Below are 23,345 nucleotides of genomic sequence, written 5' to 3'. Positions count from 1 at the left end.
ATGTCCCTTGCAAGGATTTAAAACAGGTGTTGAAACAAAACTTTATATATATCTATAATAATAGAATGATAATATGCTAATTAGATCGGACGTCCTTCCAGACAACCTTCCAGACGACGCTGGGCCTGTGAGGGAAGCCCAGGTCCTGGGTGCCAGAGGGAAGCTGGTGCCAGCACCCAGGGGAAGGAAGGCCTACTCTTGCACGAATTTTGTGCATCGGGCCTCTAGAGTGTGTGTGTGTGTGTGTGTGTGTGTGTGTGTGGCCAGATTATGATGACCATCCCATCAGTACTTCATTGACACTTCCAAAAATACTGAATATTGAAAACTTTCTAAGCAGATACGCTCAAGGTTTTATTATTATTTGCATAACTGATTCACTTCATTGTACTGATGGGGTGGTCATAATAATCTGGCCGGTCATAATAATCTGGCCACTCAGTGTGTGTGTATGCATATATATATTATTGATTTCAGAGAGGTAGGGAGAGGGAAAGAGAGATAGAAACATCAATGATGAGAGAGAATCATGGATCGCTGCCTCCTGCATGCTCCCTACCAGGGCATGAGCCCGCAACCGGGGCATGTGCCCTTGACCAGAATCAAACTCGGGACCCTTCAGTCCACAGGCTGACGCTCATCACTGAGCCAAACCGGCTAGACCGAAACAAACAAAACTTTTATTGTAGAAGAATTCAATCATTCATTCAAGTCTTTATAAAAATGATGGGATTTATTGGACTCCCAACTCCTCTTAAAGGAGTTGCATTATAGAAAAAGTTGCATTATAGGAGCTTGCATTATAGAAAGGAGTTGCATTATAGGAGCTTACATTATAGAAAGGAGTTGCATTATAGGAGCTTGCATTATAGAAAGAGAAATGTTTACAAAGTAGAATTACCTTTTGACAGTAAAAGCAGGTACGGTTGTGGCCATGGAGTGTTCATTACCTTGTGCCTGCCATTGTCCCCCTTTTCCCAAGAGGTGACGGCGATGAGATGGACTGTTCTGTAATAAATCACATGAAGGTACCAACAAAAGTGATATGCATGTGAAGAAAGCTAAATAAGAATCAGAAAAGAAATCAGTGCAGAGTATAGTAATAATCCATGTAAATATGGTTACTTTAGCTAAATATTAAAATGAGCTATAGCCCTAACCGGTTTGATTCAGTGGGTAGAGCGTCGGCCTGCGGACTGAAGGGTCCCAGGTTTGATTCTGGTCAAGGGCATGTACCTTGGTGGCGGGTGCATCCCCAGTAGGGGGTGTGCAGGAGGCAGCTGATCGATGTTTCTCTCTCATCGATGTTTCTAACTCTCTATCCCTCTCCCTTCCTCTCTGTAAAAAATCAATAAAATATATTTTTAAAAATGAGCTATAAACTTCTCAGCAGAAAGGTAAATACAGTGACTATATACTTTTCAATGTCTGCTGAAGAGAAGCATACCAGGTTCTAGTTTTGAGACCAAAGATTAATTTACATTTGAATGCACTCTGATAGTGACCTTGAATAAGTTGCTACCTCTTAGTTCTCTTTCCTGTTAAATAAGGATGCATCACAAATCCCTTGTGCTTATGTGATAACACTGCCCAGATTCCTCCTCCAGGAATGAGATGTGAGTCAGTCCCCCCAGCTGCCCGGAGCGCTGATTGATGATGGCTTCTGGTTGGATTCCTCCTGGTTGGATTCCTCCGGGGAATTTCTCTTTGCCCGAGGGAGCTGTCTTCCTCAAGGTTAGGCTCCCTGTCCTGTGGCGGCCTGAGTCCACTGCCTGGTCAGTGCTGAAATACAAAGGGACGGCCTCCTTGCCCCAGTTCAGGACAGCTCTGAAGGGGCATGGAGGTTCCGTACCCCACTCCGGGATTAGCCCAAGCCTCTGTTCCAACTTCAGCTTCTTTGCCCGGTGCTGCTCCTCTTGGTCTCACAAGTAAGCCTCCTGCGCACAGTCTCCTCAGTGTTTTCTGGGACCCTCTCTTTTAGCTTTATAATCAAAATTAGGAATAATAAATTTACACTGTTTAGCCCCAGTCTCAGCGCACAGTAGGCACTGAGAAAATAGTAATGATTTCCTTTCATTACATGGGACAGTAAGCCATATGTGGAAAATGTTTGATTTTTGTAGAAGTATAGACATTGTTTTCATATGGCCGTTGCTTTTAGCAATCCTCATAAAGATAAGAATAAACTACAGTGCTACCAAATAAGCTGTAAAAAGTGTGATTGACCTGGCCTAGTGGCTTAGTTGGAGCATCATCCCATACACCAAGAGGTAGCCGGTTTGATTCCCGGTCGGAAGCAAATAGGGGAGCAACCGATCGATGTTTCTCACATCAATGATTCATATTCTCTCTCTCTCTCTCTCTCTCTCTCTCTCTCTCTCTCCTCCCTCTTTCTCTCTCTCTCTCTCTCTCATCAATGAATATGTCCTTGGGTGAAGATATTTTAAAAACCATGTATAATGATTACTTGAATTTCTTTCTAACAACTTTCTAAATAAGTTCAGGTTGCCCAAGAATAAGTGCATAAACTTAAAACATGACTATTTTCGGGTTTTCCTAGGAAGGGTATGTGTCAGATGTGTTCTTTTCACACTTATGACCTGTAATTTATATCATGTAAATGCAAAAAAAACCCCACACTTTTTGAAGTAATTCAATATTTGCCCTTTTTTAAAAAAACACACATAAAAACACACAATTGACTGAGTCTTGACTTAATGCTTTTCCCTAGATATCTTAGAAATATTTTTAAATATATTTTATTGATTTTTTACATATTGGAAGGGAGAAGGATAGAGAGTTAGAAACATCGATGAGAGAGAAACATCGATCAGCTGCCTCCTGCACACCTCTACTGGGGATGTGCTTGCAACCTAGGTACATGCCCTTGACCGGAATCGAACCTGGGACCCTTCAGTCCGCAGGCCGACGTTCTATCCACTGAGCCAAACCTGTTAGGGCATTCCCTAGATATCTTGATGGAGGATTTACGAAACCTTAATTTTTACATGATTTTATCCAAGTGTCAAGATTATTTTTTTCACAAAAAACACTTAAAATTTACTAACGGAAAAATCTGTATTATAGGTTATTTTTGCATTATAGATGGTAGGGGTTTTTTTGTTCTTGTTTTTTCAATATATATTTTGATTGATCTCAGAGAGGGAGAGAGAGAGAGAGATAAAAACATCGATGATGAGAGAGAATCATTGTTCGGCTGCCTCTTGCACACCCCACACTGGGGATGGAGCCCGCAACCTGGGCATATGCCCTCTTTGGGAATCGAACCGTGACCTCCTGGTGCATAGGTCAGTACTCAACCGCTGGGCTAGATAGTAATTTTAGCGTCATCAAAGGTCAGGTCATTGGCGTTAGTTCAACACCAACAGGAATTCCCAGTTTGGATACAGTGAAGAAGGAAACTTTATTTAGTGCAAACAGCTCAGTTGTGACACAGCATGACTGTGAAAATAGTACTGCTGTTAGGAGGCCCTGAAGCAAGGCCCCTGTCCAGCTAGACAGCTCTGCTCTGCCGCTTGCTGGTCTGCTCTTCTCTGTCTGTGTATGCCTGCCTAGTCTGCTCCAGAGAGATCTTTGGTGTTTCAGCCAAGGAGAGGCAGTCTTAAGTGGAAAGGGAACGTGCACTTCCAGAATCAGAGGTGAGCTGACTTATATAGACAGAAGTCCCTGCTCCTGGTCCCTGATTGGCCTGTCCTCATGCAAGTTAGGACTCTAAATTCTCACAGTTTGATTGGTCAGAATGGAGCCCCCTCTGAATTATGAAGAAGCTGATGGGGATATAGCTGCGTATCTCTAATTAGGTGGAGAAAGTCTCAGTCCTATTGGTTGAAATAGGATTCTGAGAACTCCTTCATAAAGGCCGGCTCAGATGGCAGGAACACAGTGCAGGCAAGCCGCTCTGTGAAGGGTGCAGGCAGCTAGTGCAGGCTCCTCCCTCAGGCCCTGTGTAGAAATGGTGCTAGGCTCTGTTTTCTTTCTTTCCTTTCTCTCCTTTCTTTTCTTTCTTTTTTCCTCTTCTTTCTTTTCTTTCTTCAGGCCCTGTATAGAAATGGCTGCTAGGCTCTCCCTCCCTCCCTTCCTTCCTTCCTTCCTTCCTTCCTTCCTTCCTTCCTTCCTTCCTTCCTTTTTTAATGTATTTGAGGGCGGGGGGGAGAGAAAGAAAGAGGGAGAGACACCACTTACTTGTGCATTCATTGATTGGTTGCTTCTCATATGTGCCCTGACCAGAGATGGAACCTGGAGCTTTGGTGTGTCCAGGTAATGCTCTGACCAACTGAGCTACCTGGCCAGGATCTGTTTTGTTTTTAATTTGAGCCCCATTAACCATTGGGAGCCCTTCTTAGTAGGTATCTTCTCTCTCTGGATCCACATTAATAAGAAAATCACTACAAAACTGAGAGAATAACATCATCAGCATATGAAAGGAATAGAATAGCCTACTATTTGGGCGGGGGTGGGGGGAGCTGCTCTGCACAGTTTCCCTTTTAAACATTGGTCTCATGAATAGAAGAATGTACCATCGTGTTTGGGAAGCAATACAATACAATATAATACACATATCATTTTAATGATACAGCTGTGGAGTTTTTTGTATGTGTGTACATGCTTGTGCATGTGTAAATCTTAATATTTAGACATGGTTGACTATGGAACAGTTAGTGCGTAATGCAGGCCGTTTGTATGGGAGGCCTTTAAAGATGAATGATTCTTCTCTGCTATCCTAGAAATATTTTAGATAATTCTTTTGAATGTGTTTTTCAGTTATAAGATACTACTAAAAGTTAACATTTTTAATATCATCTTAAATACCACTTTGAGGTTGTGCCCCAGAGTGTGAAGTACTGAGAAAAAAATTCAAGAGATGCTGATGTAGCAACTGTAGAGGTGATATAGGAGGTCAGATGAAAATAACCTCTAACGCAAGTCAGGTCTTTACCAAACAACTGATTTTTTTCCCCTTTATGGGAAAGAAGTTCTAGACAAGTAGTGTTATCTGACACTCTTTGATGACTGTAACCACTTGTTGCTGCCTATGGCAGAAATGGTTAAGTAATTCAATATACCCTAATTTTTTTAACCTGTCTTGTTTTAAATAGAAAAACACTTGATTCCATGTCTAGAAGGATTCTTTTTTTTTTTTTATTGCTTAAAGCATTACAAAGGGTATTACATATGTGTCCTTTTTTCCCCCCACCCTTGACAAGCCCCTGCCCTCCCTTACCCCCCAGTGTCTTATGTCCATTAGTTATGGTTATATGGATGCATACAAGTCTAGAAGGATTCTTGTATCCCAAAGAAACCCTTGAACATGACCACGCATATTAGGTATGGCTTTTATAGTATTGCTGCCAGTATGAGCTATTGTCTGAGTATTGTATGATTTACCCACAGTGGAAGGTTGAAAGCTTTATGGCCATGTGAATGTAGTTTCTTGAGCAATGAAAGATGTTTGTTTTTTAAGTATTGTCCTCTTTGACACAAGACCCTCGCTGCTAGTGTGGAGGAACACAGAAAACTTAGGGGTTGATACTCACTGAAAATCAAAATTTCCTGAATTACTTGTTCTATGCAAGAATCTGTCTTTCGCGAAGATCATACTGACCAGTTATAGACATAAAAATGAGTTGCTGAGCTCAGTGGTTGAGCATCAACCTATGAACCAGGACGTCACTGTTTGATTCCCAATCAGTGCACATGCCTGGGTTATAGGCTTGATCCTCGGTGTGGGGCCTGCAGGAGGTAGCCAATCAATGATTCTCTCTCACCATTGATGTTTCTATCTCTCTCTCCCTCTCCCTTCCTTTCTGAAATCAGTAAAAACCATATATATATATTTACACACACACACACACACACACACACACACACACATTTTAATGAGTTATTGATAGCCAGATTCAGGAGGAAGTACAAGCTGGTAGAATTCAGTCCGGGACAGTTCCCCAGAGAAGCGGGGAGAAGACTGAGGGGATGGTCCTCCGGAGAGGGAAGATCTCGGTTTCCAGTGCTCATTCTTCCAATTAACCTGATTAAAATCCAGGAAACACCTCCAGTCTTTTTCTTTTTCTATCTTTGACCGAACTACTCTATATTTTAGAAATATTTTTTATAATTTGTAGGGCATAAGAAATAATAAACTTTGGACAAGGCTGTAGAGCTTCATTTGGCAGGTGACCCCCAGCTCCAAGAAAAATAGAATGAGAATGATAGATACTTGTATTATTTTTTGTTGTTAATCCTCACCCGAGGATATTTTTTCCATTGATTTTTTTGGAGAGTGGAAGGGAGGGAGGGAGGAAGGGAGGGAGAACAGCCATGTGAGAGAGAAACACCAATTGGTTGCCTCCTGCACACACCTCAACTGGGCCAGGGATCAAACCTACAACCCAGGTAAGTGCTCGGGAATCAAACCTATGACCTTTCAGTGTGTGGGCAGATGCTCTAACCATTGAGAAACCGGCCAGGGCAGTATGTTAGATATTTTTAAAATAGCCTTGACCTTTGCAGTTAGTCTTCCTTTGTTACAAAGAAACTAATTTGCCTTGCTAATTATAGCACTGTATTTTTTTTAATACCCTTTCTGCTCCTGATTTTTTCAAAAGATTTTAGGAGCCAGACCTGCTTTGATTTATTGATTTTATAAATAAAATCTACCATCATGATTAAATGAGTTCCTGATTTTCTTTGCTAAGAAAATTTCATCTTCTTGCTAAGTAGTTTACTACTTCAAAGTTACCTTAATTCAGTCCAGGCAGTGTTGCTCAGTGGTTGAACCAGGTGGTCACGGTTCAGTTCCTGGTCAGGGCACATGTCCGGGTTGTGGACTCTATTCCCAATAGGGGTTGTGCAGGAGGCAGCTAAGTAATGATTCTCTCTCATCATTGATGTTTCTATCTCTCTCTTCCTCTCTGAAACCAATAAAAATGTATTTTTTAAAAAAGTTACAGTAATTCATTTACTTAATAAATATATTGACCAGTCCTTATCCGATAGGTCCTTTTCTGGGCTCAGAGAAACTGAACAGGCAGACATAATCCCTACCTCATGGAGCTCACAATCTAGAGGAAACATTCAACATTTTGTGGGTGGCACTTGGTAATATATATATACATATATACACACACACACACACACACACACACACACACACACACATTTTTTTTCATTGATTTCAGAGTGGAAGGGAGAGGGATAGAGAGATGGAAACATCAAAGATGAGAGAGAATCACTGATGAGCTACCTCCTGCATGCCCCCCCTGGGGATTGAGCCTGCAACCCCAGTATGTGCCCTGACTGGGAACCGAACTGTGACCTCCTGGTTCGTAGATTGAAGCTCAACCATGAGCCACGCTGGTCAGCCGCCACCTGAGGGTTTTTATATGCCAGGTCTCTTTTGAAGGAATACTTATTTGTCTTGGGGCCTTGGCTCCTCACTGGGCTAGGTGACCTCTAAGGTTCTTTCCATTTTAGAACTTCCATAAGATTTTGGAAGTTGGGAACTAGTTTGTCATTAGAGCCTTAGGCAGCTCCAACAACCCCCAGTCAATCAGTAGATTACAGAAAGGTTTTTTAAAAATATATTTTTATTAATTTTAGAGAGGAAGGAGAGGGAGAGACATTAGTGATAAGAGAGAATCATTGGTCGCAACCCAGGCATGTGCCCTGACCGGAAATCGAACAGTAACCTCCTGGTTCATAGGTGAACGCTCAACCACTGAGCCACGCCAGTCGGGCTATTACAGAAAGTTTTATAAGAGATATTTGGCAAGGATAGGAACACAGATAATGAATAGTATTAAATGCTCGGGAAACTCAGATGAGTTAAGGACTAAGTTTGAGGACCATTTTTCTTAATTAAGAAGACATTGCTGACCATAATATGAACAGTTTCAACGGAATAATCCCATTGGGTTAAGGATTGAGTAAGTAGGCGGTGCCTAATCCTTTGAGACCCCTTTAGTGTTAAAATGGGAAGATGTTAAAGCTTGGCCATTGTGACTACTAAGACTTAATTTCATGTCCGTGCTTGTTTCTAGATATGGGAATGTCCCTGTTTTAAGTTGTTATCTTGGGAGATTTATCTAGCATCGATATTGATGTTAATCAGATACTGAATGCTCCAGTACGATGTGATACAGTCGGAACAGGTAACCAGCATAACTCTGAGTTGTGTAGTATTGCTTAACTGCCACTTCAGAAAAAGATTTCTTTCCCAGGAAATAGAAGAAGTACTATATTTTGTTAAAGAGTAAATTGATAACCTTGTATGCTTCTTTCAAGAAACAGGAGAATTTGGCTAGTTTACCTCTTAAGTATTAATGGTGATTTATCTAAATGAACAGAATAGTGAGTAAGGTGGGTAAATTGGACTTAAACTGGATGCCCCAATTCTTAGACTCTCCTGTAAAATGTAAGACTTGAATGAAATCTACCTTATCTTAGGATTTCTGGCCACTTCCTGTTACATTCTTTTATGGAGGAAACAACCACATGGTACAGAGCAGTTTTTTAAAACGAGGTTCTTGTATGGGCTCTTCACAGAGTCCATGTTCCCCTTGACATTGTTTTGTATGTATTTTTATGAGGAGGAAATCCATGACTCAAAACAGTTAAGACTCTTCTCTGGAGAGGAAAAGGAAAAGGAAAATTTAAGAATAGATCTTTCATTTGCCAGAACGTCCTATGTTTCCCTAAGAACTATGGGAGTGTGAAACAAGAAATGTATTTTTGTGGGTGTGCTTTTCTGGGGGGAAGGGGTGTTTGGTTGGTTTTAAAGGATTTAGATGATTTGGCAAGTCAGTTTGCCAGATTTTAATGTATAAAACCCTAAGAAAATAGAGTGAAGTTCTGCTTGCCCCAGATGGATGTATTTTGCCTTAAATGATGCCCTAATCATTAGTTACATCTCTATAGATAGATAGATAGATAGATAGATAGATAGATAGATATTCATACTATAGTCTTAATATCCCTCTTACTGTGCACAGAAATTTTTTTTCAGGTTTTTTTCCTTTCCTACCTTTGTACTCACAGTCAGAAAATAAAACTAATTAAATAAATTTTGAGTCTTAAAGATTTTGAATGAACTCGGTGTTGGTTTTTTTTGCCTCAATTAACTAAGAGTAACTAATTACAATAAAGTGGTAATTAACTTAAAGGAAGAAGATAGATCTGTTTCACACTTTTTTGCTTCAAAATACACATCTGTGTAGGCAGAGAAATTGTTCTCAACACTTTTATAATCAGTCACTGGAGAATTACTCCCAGTAATTTCCCCCATTTCCGGTGGAACATAATATATGATTTTTAAGACTTTGTTTGCAAATAAGTGTATTCTTTACTCAATCAGTTGGGTTAAAAGGATCTCAAACGTGTCATAGTTAGTTGGCAGAGTGTTAAGATAAACTATGTGACCCATTTCTAGAATGGCCAGTTTGGCAGCTCCATTTGGAAATCTGTTTCACTGCTTGTTTTTTCTTATAACATTGTTTCCTGCTGTTATAACCAAGCTGTCCTCCCAGGGTTGGACTTGAGTTTTCATCCGACCTCTCAGACTACACAATACGTTCATATGCTCTCCCTCCTCGTTGTATGCTGTCCCACCCGCAGTCAGTTCTGTTAGAACAGTGGTTTTGTCATGGTGCTTACTTTATGATTGAATGAAATGGGGGTACATTTTGAGAAAACAGTTGAGTCAGTAGCAGAATTAGTTGGCACATGCCCATACGATTGGCTTAGCTTGCTTTCGACCTTGCCATACCACGGAAGAATGCAGTTCTTCCCACTTCCTGACAGTCAAAGGAGGAATTGGAGGACACTGAGGCAAAAGAAACCTTGTCTGTATCCCCAAAGTAGCTTCTGTGATGGCAGAAAAGGCTTTGATGAAACCACTGGCCCTACTTACAGATCTTATTTTCCAAGCCTTTCGTTATATTATTTGCCCTTTTCTGAACTCTACAATTTCCCTCTCTTGTAGCTGGTTCGATGCCCAGAACTGAATGCTGTGTTCCAGCTGTGGCCTCACCGGTGCTGAATAGAGAGGAAGAGCCACCTTCATAGCTTACATGTGATTCCTCTGCTTATCCAACCCAATACTGGATTTACTTACTTTGGCAAGATAGCTGCATTGTGCACTGTATTTAATGTTCCGTGTACTGTAACCCTGGGTCTTTCTCTGCATTGCTGCGTGAAACCCCCAACCCCGCCCATCTCAAATCCCTGCCTTCGTTTACCTGCCCTCCCCTCACCCCCGTAGACTCCCCTTACATTCATCCACAATGAATGTCATCTTTATTCTCTCGTTTCTTTTCAGTCTAATCTTAAACTCGGGCAACACTTTCCCTCTGTCTCTAAATTGTCGGTTGTCGGCCTTCTGATTTGTCTCCCTGCTTTGGTAATGGGACACCTTTCAAGTCTTCTCTCTGGTTCTTTTCCTTCTGTGGTCATTGAACAGCTGGCACGGGATTCAGTAAGCATTCGCCTGGCGTTGCTTCGCGATCAATACCTGGGAAGTCCTCTGATTTGATCACCGACTCAAGTTGTTACCTACACTCTCGGGCCTCTGTTCAGGTTTCCTTAACTCCTCCTGACCTCCATCCCTGTGACCTCATTCAAGATGCCCTGTATCTCACAGCTCTTCCCCTGGCGAGGGGTCCGGGGGTTTGTTTACCGTGGAAATTTCTAACAAGGAAAGCGGTCTTCTTAATTGTGAATAGAATGGTCTTTAATAATTTTAAGCAAATTCTTTCCCCCCTAAGATATTCGTTGTTGTTGTTTTTAATGCTAGAGCTTAAAAAAAATAGAACTTAAGTCACTATAAATTTCTCAGAGGAGTGAGGTAAAGGAAGAAGGAAGGGAAGCAAGGCGATTGTTCTGAGCAGGAAATAGGAACTGGTTCTCCAGGAAAAGCTAACGTGAGGATCTCACTGGGTTTGGTGCAGCTGTCAGAAATGGGAGGCGAGACTGTTATTTCTAGATTCTGGAGCATTGTCTTAACTTCAGATTTAGAGTAGGTGTTTAAGCTGGTCTGCGTAGGACTTCAGACACCGTTGTTTAAGTGTATGCTTTGGTTAACCATTGAGAGTGTGGAAGGTGTAACCTGTCTGGTTTATGGGAGGTAAGAATTGGGGAGGACACCTCCGTGTCCTTTTGATCCATTTCTAAATCCCTCTGGTTTCTTACGGTAGTGGTCAAGCTGAAGTTTGAGCTCTTACTTTTTTTTCTATGTCCTATTTCAATAGCTTCTCCTTAGATCTGTAATCTTTGCTGAACCTACAAGATACCTCATATGTATTTATGTTTTGAGAGTTAAAATCAATTTGGAAATCTTTTTCACATTTCAGTACATCAAATGTTATCATAACGATTGAGGATCACCAAGCATTTTTCCTTCAGACCCTACTAGACGTTTTACATACCAGCATATTAACTATTACAGTGTATTTCACAAGTACACTACCAAGCGAGACATACCAAATGCATCCTCTGACCGTGCTTCCATGTCTAGACCATTCGATATGGCTGGTTTTCTTACGCACAGTTACGTAGTGAATTTAAGCCACGTTGGTGGTTTCAGTCTTTCCTGTGGTTTCCCACTGTAGGGTCAGAAATGGTGGCTTTGTTTATGCCCACGGCACGGCCTGGTAAGTGTGGCCCCTTCTTCAAAGGAACATCCGTTGTGTTTCCTGACTTCGTGACTAGCCCTCAGTGACAGCCCACTGGTCCCTTTCTTATGCCGGGTGCTTTTCTCAGGCAGCCAGGCGGCGGTGGCACGGTTCCCACATCCATTTATGGCCCTGGAGGGTGAAAGGGACATGGCTGGGACTCTCCATGTACGGTCCTTGAGGAGTCAAAAAGCGTGGTTGGGGTGTTCTTGGAGGCAGCAACTAGACATTGTGAGATAAAAATAAATTGGCAGATGTTTGCAATTCCAGTTCCCGTCTCTGCCAGGAGGGCAGAGAGCACGGGGGAGAGAGCAGAGAACCCACGGAGCTCTGTGCAGGCATCTGTGTCCTTCCCCTAAAGGCTGCCCGTGACGCCTCCCCAGTTCACTTGTGCTAGAGACTTTGAGCTGCTCCTTGTGACCATCCCTTATGAAGAGAAGCCTCAGTTCTTTGAGGCACCAGTGGAGGCAGAAGAGATCTGGAGAGAGGAGGAGGGAGGAAGGTGCTCATGCAGGGGCAGGCTGGCTGGTTTGGGGACAGGGTGATGCTGACCACCACTCTGTTTGTGTCTGAGGAATGTTGTCCTAAGTGCCATGCTCTTATTATCCCATCTGGGTTTCCGGCATCAAGAGAAGATCTGCAGAGTATTTTATGGAGTGTTTGTGGTTTGTCAACTGCGATTTAGAGACACTGAACTTCATGGAGGTTCTGCAAAGGCTTTTGGTGAGAACAGGTGATGTGTTGGCTCATGGGACGCCATCTCACATGTAGGAGACATTTATAGTCTGGCAGGTGCACGTATTGAAGTCTGAGGCGAACTGCTTTTGCGCAGGCGTGTTAGAAAGTATTTGGGAGCCACCAAAGAAAAAGGGTCTTGTCTTAAGGAAACTTGAAACCCAGTCAAGTAGAAGGAACATGGAGGCAGAGATGGGAGAGAGACTGAGAGCAACTAAACTAAATTTGGAAGCTGGGACCAAGTCCTTGATGTAGCCTTTGCAATATCGTTCAACTAAGGAAACTGAGCTAATAATAAGAACTATGCCTTAGAAGACCATGAAGAAGATGGAAGGGTTGTGTAAGATAATAAAGTTATCCAGGTTTTATATGTGGACTTGCAGAATGATACTTATTTGCTGTGCGTTAAAAGGCAGAAAGATAAATGAAATAACACCCCTCTACCTCACTTTCCCCCCAAAAAGGAAATTAGCGGCCTCATTTGTTGGTTTGTTTGGCTGGCAGTTTGAGTTGATAGAATAGACGAGTCTTACTGGCTAATTTTTAGATGTAGGTATATTGTTTCTTGATCATTGATGTTTGAGACAGGGAATCGGTAGCATGATTGACTTGACCTCTCTTAAATCTTAGCAGCTTCCCCAAAGACAGAGTGAGTGAGTGAGGGATATGGACCATCTGAGTAATACGGTTTCCCAGTCGCTTCATTTAGGGGATTGTTTTTACCCTGTATCCCTTCTTAATCAAGAGTAAGGAAGGTTATATTCTTTGCTTCAGGGAACTCTCCTTTCTGCCCTCCCTCCCTCACTTTTTCCCAATTCTGGCCCCAAAGCAGCTCTATCTCTTCTGTGGCAGGTGTGCATCCTATTGGCTGGCTGGTATTTCTTGTTTTCTTTTTTTTTCTTTTTCCTTATTCTTTTTAAGTGGGGGAGGGGGTATAAAAATATGTGTATGGGGTACATGCAATAATGTTGTAATGATTCTTGTTTAATGGATAATTAATTGCAAAGTAATTGTTTGAATGATAACATGTTTGAGTAAATGCTAAATTAGTAATTTTTTTTCTAATATAATAATGATTTTGAAATCTAGCATTCCTGTAACAATGTGTCTGTGTTTGTCTGTCTGTGTCTGTCTCATAGTAATTAATATCTGTGGTCCGTACCTGGAAGAGGAAGGACAGCTTTAAAGGAATAACAAAAGACTTTGTGTCTTAGACCCTTCGCAGGTGTTACAGTCGGGTGAAAGAACATGGTGTTGGGAAAAGAAAGAGCAGTTACACATTTGAACAGTTGGAACAGGTGTTTGGTCAGGGAGGATGGGATGCTCAGCCCTGCCAGCCTGTACTTATTAACAGTAGTGGCTTGTACCAGGAGCTGGAGTCAGATGGCAGCACTATGGAGGAGTATTCACAGGAGGACTGGGGAAACCACAGTCAGGATCTCCATGGCTACCCAACAGATCAGGAATTGGGTAAGAAAGCCGACGTATCTGCTCCTCGTCTGTGTCTGTGTGTGTGTATGTACCTTCATATGTGCACCGGGACTGGTACTGTCCCTACTGTCAGCACAAGGCATGTAGCCCGTCTATCTGGGGCACTCTGGGCGGCCTTGATTTAGCCTTAAACTACCAGCTAGTGCTTGGTGTTGGTCATTTGCTGACTTGGGTACCAGCAAACATCCTAAATCCACAGAAGAATTCCTCATTCTGAGCGACCCAGGAAGCTTGGTGGCGGAATCCTATGCGGTTTGAAATACCCCGCAGCTCTTAGTTCTACGGTGACTGCCACGAGTACTGACTCTTGGCTCAACTGCTAGAGATGAACTCTCTTTTTTCCTTTTCTGTTTGTGATTTGGAAACGGTCCCATCCCAGACTTCGGTCTGAACAAAATATGAAGAGAAGCCTCGATTTATCTTAAAAAGGGCTCATATTTGAGCTTTCTCGGCAGTCATATTCCTTCAGACTTCACAAAGGATTCCAGCAACAGCTGAAATGATTGACCACAATCTTAACGTTTAGAATGGAAATGAAACTCCTGGCCATCAAAGCCGAGCTTGTGTGGCCTCATTGAGAGGGTCTATGTAAGTGGCTTTTTGTAGTAAATGCCCCACTTTTGATTTTCATGATGTGGAAGTCCTAACCACGTTTCTGCTGCAGCCATTATAGCTTAATGGCGAGTTGTGTGATGAGTACTCACAAGTAAATGTTGTTACTCGCCAGTGAGAAAGTATAGTAGGATTGGCACTATCGGTGTACTTCTCCAGCTCAAGATAATTAGCATTACTCGATCATTATTCCTGAGGCTAATTCAAAAGAAACAGTATTAAATGCTTGTGTTTCTCATGAATGCTGTTTTTGTTTGTTTGTTTGTTTGTTTAATCTCAAATATTGGAAGAGAGAGGGAGAGAAGAAAGAGGCTATATAACTGTAGGACTAACACAATTTAAGAGAGAGACTTTAAGATTGGAAGAATAAGCCCTGACCGGTGTGGCTCGGTTGAGTGTCGTCCCATGCACCAGAAGGTTGCTGGTTGGATTGCCAGTCAGGGCACATGCCCAGTGTGGCCTCGGTCCCTGGTGGGGGGTGTGCAGGAGACAGCCCATTGATGTTGTGCTCTCACATCAATGTTTCTCTCTTTCTCCCTCTTCCTTCCTCTCTCTTTAAAAATCAATCAATTATTCTTTAAAAAGAAAGATTAGAAGAACAAACAGGGCAGATGCTAAGCGATTACAATCTCTTCATTTCAAAACAGTAACACAGCCTGAATTACTTTGGCATCCCATAACTCTGGTTTTGCCAGAGAGATTTAAGTCACCCAAATCTTTGGGAGAAAAATAACATGCGGAATATGTGGATCCTGATATGGGGGAAATAATTCCTCTGTAAAACCTACATAGAAAATCTAAATCTAGCAGAATTATTTTCATTCTTGTTCCTTTAAAAATCATGTTTGTGGAGAAATTAAGCTTTAAGCTCCCAGCTAGAAATCTACTGGTGACCTTGAAGAATTTTATACTTGTAGAGCTGGTTTCTGATCTTGCATATAAATGTATGCATCTCATTATAAAAGTTATATTTATAAATCTGGCATTGGGCAGCGTTTGAGACTAGAATCAAGTCCTCGAATTGGGATGTGTGGATGAACAGTAAACATATAGCTACTTATCTACATAAATGTATGCCACCACTTAGGAGAATATAACCTGTTTCCAAAACTTTGCTTTTCAGATGAAATACCTGTCACAAAGAGAACATTAAAAATCAAACAAGAGTCTTCTGAAGAAGCACAGTAAGTAGACGCTTCCCCTCTCTACAAACGTATTCATCTCGGTGTAATGGGAAGGTGCTTCCTCCGCCATCTCACTGCGGAAGCCTGTCTAGTCATTCTTCCTCACTCCCTTAGCTTCAGCTTCCCAGTGGTTAATCTAAAATGGTGAGAGTTTTATACACAACAAGAAGAAATAAATATGTTACATGAAAAGAAGCCTGTGTGTGGATCTGGATACCTGGATGTTTTACTAAAATGGAAAGATGAGTCACAGAACCCTGAGTTTATCTGATGTTAGTAAAAATGAAAGGAGGGCTAGAGGACACATACATTTCTTAGATTACATTTTGGGAATCAAAAAGCACGCTCTTGCCTGGCTGGCATGGCCCAGTGGTTGAATGTCGACCTATGAACCAGGAGGTCACAGTTTGATTCCCAGGCAGGGCACATGCCCACGTTGTGGACTCGATCCCCAGTGGGGGGCGAGCAGGAGGCAGTTCATCAATGATTCTCTCTCATCATTGAAGTTTCTATCTCTCTCTTCCTCTTCCTTCCTTTCTGAAATCAATAAAAATACATTTTAAAGAATATTTCAAAAGAGGACAAGGAAGGATGGTGGCTCTGAAATAAGTTTTTGGGTGCATGTTTTTTAAAGCATTGACCCATGGAGAAACCTGGTCCTATATCTTAACCTCACAAGTAGCACATTATAAATATTAGAAAAGTGGCCAAGTGCCTTTGTGTCCTCTGAGAAGAGGGACAAGTTCCCAGGAACACAGTGACTTCATCTCGATGGCCACTCTGACGCTTGAGAAGCTCTCAAGGCACCCTGGAGGGTGGAGGAAAATCCAGGGCACTTTTTGGCCTCAAGAAGCAGCTGATAGCAAAATATGTCACATCTTTGTCATCTCGCAAAGAAAGTCAAGGAGAGTAAGAGGTCAGACTGAGAATGACTGCATGGAGATCCCTCAGTGTTGCGAAAGCTTTTCTCCTGGAAGATTTGAGAATTTAATAGGAAGTTTCCAGGGTCTCTCTCCTCTCAAGAAGCTAATAAACTGGCACATATACCCTCTTTCTTGCATACATTTGATGGACGTGAGTGGTTAGTTGAGTATTTTTGTAGCTTAAGACTATAATTGTTGTAGAGGGTAGTAGTTGGTTGCTAAGTTAATATTTAACAAACTTCAATCTTCCAATATCAAAGATTTGCCATACCTGAGAAGCAAACTTGTAATTGCATATCCCCACATATATATGAATCATGGGATATAAGTTACAGTAATATGAGTTCAGCAGCATATGCAGGAAGAATTCCCTGCCTTTTCTGTCATATCTTTGTTAATTATCCAAATCAAAATTTCTTTACTTTTTCCCTTTATAAAATATTTTCTAGAACAGTCTCAATTCATTATCTTGAATTTTTTTTAATCATCACTCAAGGACGTGTTCTTTTATTGATTTTAGAAAAGAAGGAAGAGAGAGAGAGAGAGAGGTCAATTGGTTGCTTCCTGTACGTGCCCCAACTGGGGATCGAACTCGAAATGTAGGTATGTGCCCTAACTATGAATGGAACCCATAACCTTTTGGTGTACAGGATGACACTACAACCACCTGAGCCATCCAACCAGGTCTCATTATCTTAAATTTTTATCTCTTAAAAGCTAAGCCTAGCCGAAACCGGTTTGGCTCAGTGGATAGAGCGTCGGCCTGTGGACTGAAAGGTCCCAGGTTCGATTCCGGTCAAGGGCATGTACCTGGGTTGCGGGCACATCCCCAGTGGGAGATGTGCAGGAGGCAGCTGATCGATGTTTCTCTCTCATCAATGTTTCTAACTCTCTATCTCTCTCCCTTCCTCTCTGTAAAAAATCAATAAAATATATTTAAAAAAAAAAAAAAAAAAAAAAAGCTAAGCCTAATATGGACCTTTTACATCTGAATTCTCAGATCTTAAATCTGTGTTGAACTAACAGTTCTTCTCAGTTTGGAAGAGGTAATGAATTTCTTCTACAAATAGAAGAAAATGCCATTTTCTTTTTGCAAGCATGTATCGCCAAAATTATTGCATTTTCAGAATTTCCAGCTTTGAAATTAAGATGTTCATTATTTTAAATGATACTGTTTACCTTTCTCTTTTTTTGACTTATTGGGATGACACTGTTCAACATGATCATATAGGTTTCAGGTGTGGGTTTCTATGTTACAAAATCTGTATATTGCACCATGTGCCCACCACCCTAAGCCAAATCTTCTCCTCTCACCTTATATTAGGACTCCCTTCTACTCCCACTCCTTTCCCTCTGGCAGCCAACATACGGCTGTTTGTGTTAACGAGTTTCAGTTTTATATCCCACATATGAGTGAAATCAAACGGTTCTTAGCTTTTTCTGACTGACATATTTCACTTAGCATAATGTTTTCAAGGTGGATACCTTTCTGAATACAGCTTTCTCCACTTGCTCTTGGTTAGGTCTGAAGGCCATCATGTGCATTATAATAGTCACTTAAAACAATTCATGATCCTTGGGTTCTGAAGTCCTAGGGTCTTACTAGTACATAGCAATAGTTGCGAAGGTTAATACAGCCAGCCTGTATAAGTAATGGAAAGCAGCTTATCATTCATTCCTAGAAACTCCCAAGGGGAGAGTGTTCTCAGATTTTATACTATGGTTATCTCAACCTGCCCTGACCCATATGGAAGCTACTAATCACATGTGTTTATCGAACCGTAATTTCAAATTATAATGGAAAGTGCCTCACTCACACTGGCCACATTCTGAGTGCTGATGCTAGCATACTGGACAGCACAGATAGAGAATACTTCCATCATTGCAGGCAGTGCTGATGGACAGTGCTCATCTAGACCCCTGAGGAATTTGATTTTTATTTCTCTTTCTAGGAAGAGAGACATCATGCAGAATATCGTCCAGATTTTGGAATCAGTGCAGTTGAAATGGGAACTGTTTCAGAGCTGGACGGACTTTTCAAGGCTTCATCTTTCTAATAAACTGGCCATTTTCGGGATCGGTTATAACACCCGTTGGAAAGAGGATATCCGCTACCATTATGCTGAGATCAGCTCCCAGGTGCCCCTTGGCAAACGACTCCGGGAGTACTTCAACTCCGAGAAGCCCGAGGGGCGGATCATTATGACCCGCGTGCAGAAAATGAACTGGAAGAATGTTTACTACAAATTCTTAGAGATCACTATCAGTGAGGCCAGGTGCCTGGAGCTGCACATGGAAATTGACTGGATCCCCATTGCCCACTCCAAACCAACTGGTGGCAACGTCGTTCAGTATTTATTGCCAGGAGGCATTCCCAAGAGCCCGGGCCTGTATGCCATTGGCTATGAAGAATGTCTGAAGAGGCCCTCCTCCCCCCACATGGAGCAGAGTTCCCTGGACCCAGGAAAGGAGGGCAGGGTTGACCTGGAAACCCTTTCCGCACCCATAGAACCCGCCCGGATCACCTATTGCTACCTCGGGATCGCTGAGGTCAGGACTCTGCAGCAGTGCTTGTTTTTACACTTCCAAGCCAATACCAAAACCTTCAGCAAAGATTGGGTTGGCATTAATGGGTTTTTGTCTCAGAACTGCATTGTGGATCCCGGAGTCTCCCCCAAATCCATCTACATCAAGTTTGTGGAAGTAGAGAGGGATTTCCTTTCCGCGGGCTCTTTAGTGGAGTGCCTGGAAAAAGCCATCGGGTACCGCTTAAAATTTAACAACTGAATGTCATCCTTCATAAGGATTCGGGCTCTTACCTCCCTCTTCTCACTTCCCGTGACCCAGACTGTCCCTCATCCAGATGCTGCCATCAGACTCTCCATGGAAACTCTTTCCAGCGTTGGGCCAGTACAATCTTTAAAGGATCACACTAGACTTTGAGCAAACAACACAGACCTCACCTAAAAATGCTCACTTGGAGCAAACGAGATTTACAGCGAACTTGCATGGTGGGTCGACTGTTTTTTAAAAACAAAACATTTTTAAACGGCTATTAGAGCCCTAATATAAACAAACATAGCTACATTCCATATTGGACAAAACTTATACTTTGAGTTTCATATAAAATTGAAAATTTGTATTTTTTCCACAACGTTTCATTTTTACACATCTCTATGTCTCTATATAAGTATTATTTACAACCCTGAATAAATAAGCAATAGATAATGGCAAGTTAAATCTCAAGTCACAGTAAATAAGACTGTTTTTCAGTATCACCTTTAGCTACTATTGTATATAATTTAGAGTTTCATTTTTTCACCAACCCAGTGTTTTGCTATTCCCAATCAGTGTTGCCTGCAAAGACCTTTGTTTCTGTGATGTACCAACTTGACGGTTGTGTTGCCGTTTAAACTTTTTTTTTAAAAAAAAAATTAAAGTAATTCCTGGCCTCTTGGCGTAGTAGTTGAGCTTTTTGTAGCAGAGTGTGGCCACGCTGGCAGTGGGCGCTGTGCTCTGACTTCGAGCAAACAGCAGATCTTCACTTTCTTGCACTCTCTGCACCCAATGTCATTATTTCTTGTCAGAGTGTACCCAAGGTCATTGGACATTGCATTTTGTATTTCTTTTTTAAAAACGACTAGGATATTCCTTCTGACCTTGAGTACATTAAAGTATAAGAGACTTTCCTTTCTCATCTTTATACTCAGTAATCAGGGGCAACTTTCCCAAGGAGTAAAGTGGAGAATTGGTGTCATCATATTGCCTATAAAAAAAAAAAGAAAGAAAGAAGAACCCAGCTGGCGTGCATGGTTCATTGGTTGAGCTTCAGCCCCTGAACCTGGAGGTCACGGTTCAATTCCCGATCAGGGCACACGCCGGGGTTGCAGGCTAAATCCCCAGTAGGGGGAGTGCAGGAGGCAGCTCATCAATGATTCTCTCTCATCATTGATGTTTCTATATCTCCCTCTCCCTTCCTGTCTCTGAAATCAATAAAAATATATTTTTTTAAAAAGGAGAGAAGAGCCAACAGAAACATCCAAAAAAGTTTTTAAGTGATCCGTAGGATAGGAAACTGGGAGGTGTCAGTCCATTAGAAAGATAACTATCACATTTCGATCTTCCCAAGATTTCTGTGTGTCAACTAGCACTCCACTTAGAGGTCAGGACTCGTGACTAAGAGCCAGCTTACTAGTAGGGTAGTCAGAGGTCACTTTGGTGTCACGGTGGAGTCTTGTTAGATGGGTTATCTGTAATGATTCCCTAACAGCTCTCAGGTGCTCGACTTTAAGTGGGCTGCAAATCCAGGTAAGAGCTATAATTCTCCCTGTTTTTCTATACAATTGAAGATAAAATTACAAATTTGATGAAAAAAAATATTATTTCCCACACCAGTGATTTTCTCATTCTCGTATCTCTTGGTTGGTACTTATTTTTCTAGTGGCTAGAGAGCTTATAATCAATGTCATTTGGATCTAGGTTTGTGGAGTCGGCTGTTTTCTGATGTGAGCTGCTAAAAACAGGTGCTACTTCAGGAAGAGTATAAATATTATGGGATGCTTGAGTGTAGCACCTCCTTTCCCTGGGCACAGTCTACAGGGACAGGCCTTGGGAAATTCTCATGCGTTTGCCCTTCTCTGCAACTTGAAATTGTAGTCCAAACATGTTAAACTCGCGGTGGGCTTGTGTAGTCCTACAGTCCTATAGTCCTTCCTTGAGGGGGCAACGGCCGCCAGGGAGTGCAGGGGTGCAGGGGGCGGGGGAGGGGCGGTTAAATTAAATTGGCCGGAATGAAACTCCATTCACCATCTTGTAGCAATAGCCCTACAGTCTTCAGTGCTAGGAGCTGCAGGGGGAAAGCATTATTACCAGTACTACCTCCCTAAAGCTTTGCCACTGATCCACCCCAAAACTAGTTATGCTTGACTTTCCATCGCTGTTAAGTACTTAGCTCCAGCGGAGCATTTCGTGAGCCTTGTTTGAGATGGTTCAGATCTACCCCACATTACAGAGAATGGCACTGCCAGGCCGCTGTGAGCAGCGAGGGGAAGATGGCGAGACTGGGCCAGGCCATGAGTCCACCATTGAGCTTGGGATGGGTGAGGGATGGCGGCAAGAGGACAAAGCCGGGCGCTGAGGAATGGAGACCTGGAAAGAAAGTAGCTTGTTGCTACTGAATATCCAGTCTCTTTGGCCAGAGCATTCTAGAAAAGAGGGCATGCGGGTGTCAGAAAACGACATGTGTGCTGCTAAAAACAAAAAGTGGACTATTTAGACCTTAATGAAACTGTAATGGATTGTGGGGGGGGGCGGGGAATGGAGGCACTATATTCAAACCTAAGAATCTGCATTAGAAAATACTTAAAGATGTAGGATGAGGTATGACTGGTTCTTACATGGAACTGTGAACTTGGCTCCTGCACACAACGTGGTTCCCAGGCAGCTCCCAGGTCACTCCCAGGTTATCAGTGCCAATATTCTCACTTTACACCAGAGAGCAATGTTCGCCCTAAAATGCATCTTGGCAAAAACTTAAAGTAATGGCGCTGCTGTGCTAACTTCTACCACTTGACAGCCTCAGACTCTGAAAAAGAAGGGGCTGGGACAGGAGACGGTGTGGAAATTCTTTGGGGCGAGGGCAGAGGGAGAGTCCTGAAGGACTGGTGCTGTGTCACATGGAAACAGCCACTGCCCACCAGTCTTGGGCTGCAGCTTCACTTTTCAATGGTGCACATTACTTGGGATCTGAATTACAAAGAAAAAATGAGCTACAGAGAATGAGCGTTGAGACTATACCTTGGATGAGCACAGCCTATGTGATTGGATGCTTTGGTGTTCCTGGGATATACAACTAGGAGACTTTGTACTGCCTTTCTGGGGTTACTTATTTTGGGAGACAACCCTCATCTGGAAACAAAGGAGGGAGATGTTTACAAGAGGGGTTTGCAATGTTAACTAAAGTCAAGAAAAATCTGAGTGCGATACAATAGAAAGAGCAAACCAACACCCCCCACCACCACCACCACCAATCTATGTGACAATTTCAAGTGTGCAGGTCGCTGCCTAAGGGTATGAGATGGGCAGTTATCTATGTCTGCTGCCTTGGCTGCCACTGAGTTGCCAGCTTCTAGGCTCCAGAGTGGACACTGGCAGTGTAGTGTTTGCACAGGCATTTCTCAGAGCCACTGCCCCGCAGGTATTTAAGGAGCAGCCAGGCAAGTCACACTAGGAGGCAGCAGCCCCGAGGGTCTGTGTGCAGCGCAGGCACCGGGCACACACTCCATGTTACAGCAGAACTCTGGCGTCAGTGGAATCCAGGAGGCCTGGCTGCTTTTCTCCCCAGGCAACAGCCACCCAGAGCAGGCGGCGCCAGGAGTTCGCGGTTGCGCTTTGGGTCCTCGGTGGCCTTTGCGCGGAGGTTGACTACGCCGGGATGTTTGAAGCATCTTTGTTTTGGATGTTGGACTGAGAAGCAGGAACAGGTGCGTGCGCTTCCTGGAGGGGCCGCGGCCGCCAGGGGGCGCAGGGGGGGAGGGGGAGGGGCGGTTACATTAAATTCGCAGGAAAGCGACCTAGTCGGGGAAATAAAACCGCCGGGGCTCCGGGCAGCCTCCGCGCAGCCCCCTCCTCCCCAGGCAGCATACGGCCCAGGGGAGGATGTTTGCAAAGGTGAGTATTCAGTGTCCCGCGCTACTCCCGGGGCGTCCTCCCGCCAG

The 23,345-nt window shown here is 42.8% G+C and overlaps 1 protein-coding gene across 8 annotated transcripts in view; it reads left to right on the top strand.

Moving 5' to 3' along the window:
* MSANTD2 (Myb/SANT DNA binding domain containing 2) overlaps nt 1-19,783 on the top strand; it is a 35,182-nt gene extending 15,399 nt beyond the window's left edge. Inside the window, exons 1-4 of one of the 8 annotated variants that reach the window (XM_070399327.1) lie at nt 10,008-10,087; nt 13,790-13,889; nt 15,646-15,706; nt 18,582-19,783. In XM_070399327.1, coding sequence (XP_070255428.1) covers nt 13,814-13,889; nt 15,646-15,706; nt 18,582-19,416 — 972 coding nt within the window. In that variant the 5' untranslated portion in view covers nt 10,008-10,087; nt 13,790-13,813 and the 3' untranslated portion in view covers nt 19,417-19,783. Of the gene's footprint in view, nt 1-8,057; nt 8,169-9,997; nt 13,890-15,645; nt 15,707-18,581 lie in introns of those variants that run through there. The other 7 variants (XM_070399326.1, XM_070399324.1, XM_070399325.1 and 4 more) reach the window with 7 other exon arrangements.
* Nucleotides 19,784-23,345: the final 3,562 nt, after the last annotated feature.

This window comes from Myotis yumanensis, unplaced genomic scaffold (genome assembly GCF_028538775.1).
Source record: "Myotis yumanensis isolate MYYU_CA2020_CCGP unplaced genomic scaffold, mMyoYum1.0.hap1 SCAF_19, whole genome shotgun sequence".
NCBI lineage: Eukaryota > Metazoa > Chordata > Mammalia > Chiroptera > Vespertilionidae > Myotis > Myotis yumanensis.
Note: the sequence above shows the minus strand (reverse complement) of the source record. Positions and strands in the feature narration are given on the sequence as shown.